We start from the raw sequence: 2655 nt of genomic DNA on the forward strand, positions 1-2655 counted from the left end.
GGGGGGTATGTCTTGGTGTGTGTGTGTTGGGATATGTGTGTCTCAGGGGTGTCTGTCTGTCTGTCTGTCTGTCTGTCTGTCTGTCTGTCTGTCTGTCTGTCTGTCTGTCTGTCTGTCTGTCTGTCTGTCTGTCTGTCTGTCTGTCTGTCTGTCTGTCTGTCTGTCTGTCTGTCTGTCTGTCTGTCTGTCTGTCTGTCTGTCTGTCTGTCTGTCTGTCTGTCTGTCTGTCTGTCTGTCTGTCTGTCTGTCTGTCTGTCTGTCTGTCTGTCTGTCTGTCTGTCTGTCTGTCTGTCTGTCTGTCTGTCTGTCTGTCTGTCTGTCTGTCTGTCTGTCTGTCTGTCTGTCTGTCTGTCTGTCTGTCTGTCTGTCTGTCTGTCTGTCTGTCTGTCTGTCTGTCTGTCTGTCTGTCTGTCTGTCTGTCTGTCTGTCTGTCTGTCTGTCTGTCTGTCTGTCTCAGTGTGGGGTGGGTGGTTGTGGTTCTTGGTGTGGGTGGTTCTCAGTGTGAGGGGTTGTTCTCAGTGTGTGTCCCTTCACTGTACCCATTTAGGTGCATGTGACAATAAAGCTAAGTCTGTTCAATTCAGTCTTCTGAACCACAGTGGGTAGAGTCCCAACCCCTTTTAATCTTTGCTCATTAGACAGTTCCTCCATACTGGGGAACTGCACAGAGAACTCTCTCGGAACTGCCTCCAATCAAATTCTATCTGGCCTTGAGTAAGGGGAACAAATCTGCTCACTGTACTCCAGCCATGGTCTCACTATCACCTTTATACTGCTGCGTTTAGACTTCCCTCGTCTTATACTCCAAAACTGTGTTGAAATCGTCAAAACTCATCCAACACCAGGTTATAGTCCCACCAGGTTGATTTCGGAGTGTAAGTATACTGAGTGCTGTCCCTTTGTCAGGGAGCTAGTGATGGAGAGTCAGAGGACACACAATCTATCGCAAAAGATGTTGCAATAGGAGCCAACATTTAGCCGTGTTTGTTGAACGAGGGATCGAATGGGTGATCCTGACCGTTTTTAGGATCACAATTCTCCCCCCCCCCCCCACCATTTCCAAACGTGAGATGACAAAACACAGGGTCCGAAGTTGGCCACTTGGCCGTTTGAAACTGCTTTGTCATCCCAGTGAGATTGAGGCTGATCTCATCATTATCAACTCCACTTTCCTGGATATCTCCCACAGCCTTGGATTTCCTCCCTGAATAGAAATCTTATTGCTGTCTTTTGTGAAGGTGTGTTGTCGTCAAAGGCTAGAACAATGTGGCAAACGGCTGATGAGATTTTCTGGTTTCTTTCTTCCCCCCCCAGGTTTTTAAGTGTCTCCCCTCGAATTCTGCTCCAAGCTTGGTGGAGCTGCGAGAGTTTGTGTCTGCGCCCAGCCTCCTGACCCAGGATCCTGAGAAAGTCCACGAGAAGCTGAGAGGTATCCGTGGCTACCTCGTTCAGTTTCCCCTCTATTTCCTGTGCGAGGAGTCTCTCCTTCCCCCGCTCAACAGTAAAGAAGGGATGGTTCCATTAGAGGTTTGGACTTGATGAGGGTGGGATGGCGTTTGGTTCTTGCTCCTGAGAATTCAGGCTGGGACCTATGGACCAATCCTCACTCCCTTGTGAGTCTGAGCGTCGTGTTTCTAAGGGCCCATTGTTGGTGGCCAAATGAAAGATTACCCACCCGGAGGGAGTGGACAATAGAGTCAGTTCCAAGACGATCGATGGCAATGAGTGACCGGAAAGGCTCCCTGTTGAGGAATTGAGAGATCTTTCAGCTCACTTTCGGCAGCTTCTAAAAACCAGCTTTTGGAAAATCCTCAATGTTGATGCGACGGGGGCAAGGTTTTACAAAGTTTCAGCACATCAGTCCGCACAACACTAGGAGGTCAATTCAACCCAGAAGGCTTTGAACCACGAGGTGATAGACTTTGTTCCTTTTGACGTTACCTCTGTTTCTGTTTGGCATTACTTTTTGTAGTCACTTTTATAACCGGCAGATGTAATCTTTTAAAGAGCCTCTTCAATGGAATCACACAGTCCCTGGAGATCAGCACGCCCCTCAGATAGTTTCACCAAACGCGTCACTTCCAGAGAGAATGGACTTTGGGCATCAAACTTTGGATCTTTGGCCTGATTTCCCAAGGGTGGTTAGATTATTAAAGGCCGTTGTTTTCCAACTCCTGTTGTGAGGAAGGTCTTTCTGAGAGGACATTGCAGTCTCCACGCTCCACCGTGTCAAAGGTCACTGACTCGAAGCGTTCCTCAGCAGTGAGAGCAGGGAAACACATTTGTAATCGATATGGCACAGCGTCTGTATTAGGTTATAATTAAAACATAGTAATTCCAGATGAACATGGCACAAGATATTCAAAACAACAACTTGTGGTTGTCTCTTTGTGGGAAGAGTGTGCATTTATATAGCGACCGCCTTGACCATGAGATGTCCCAAATCCAGCACTTCCTGGCCAACGCTGCCCTTTTGGAAGTGGGGGGGGTCAATCAGGAAATTTGGCAGCCAGGTTTTGCACAGTCACGACAGCTCAGTTGGTTTAATTTCCTTCTCTCGGCGAGAGTTAGATACTAGCCAGGACACCAGGAGGAACGTTTATCGGGGAGGATGGGGTTGAGAAATCTATCAGCCATGGTTGCGTAACGGAGCAG

General features: G+C 48.2%; 1 protein-coding gene across 1 annotated transcript in view; it reads left to right on the forward strand.

Moving 5' to 3' along the window:
* The window catches only part of LOC122544415 (phospholipase D1-like), a 71502-nt gene extending 69331 nt beyond the window's left edge, over positions 1–2171 (forward strand). Inside the window, exon 21 of the mRNA XM_043683664.1 lies at positions 1315–2171. Within this exon, the coding sequence (XP_043539599.1) occupies positions 1315–1539 (225 nt within the window). The 3' untranslated portion in view covers positions 1540–2171. The remainder of the gene's footprint in view (positions 1–1314) is intronic.
* Positions 2172–2655: the final 484 nt, after the last annotated feature.

This window comes from Chiloscyllium plagiosum, chromosome 48, assembly GCF_004010195.1.
Source record: "Chiloscyllium plagiosum isolate BGI_BamShark_2017 chromosome 48, ASM401019v2, whole genome shotgun sequence".
NCBI lineage: Eukaryota > Metazoa > Chordata > Chondrichthyes > Orectolobiformes > Hemiscylliidae > Chiloscyllium > Chiloscyllium plagiosum.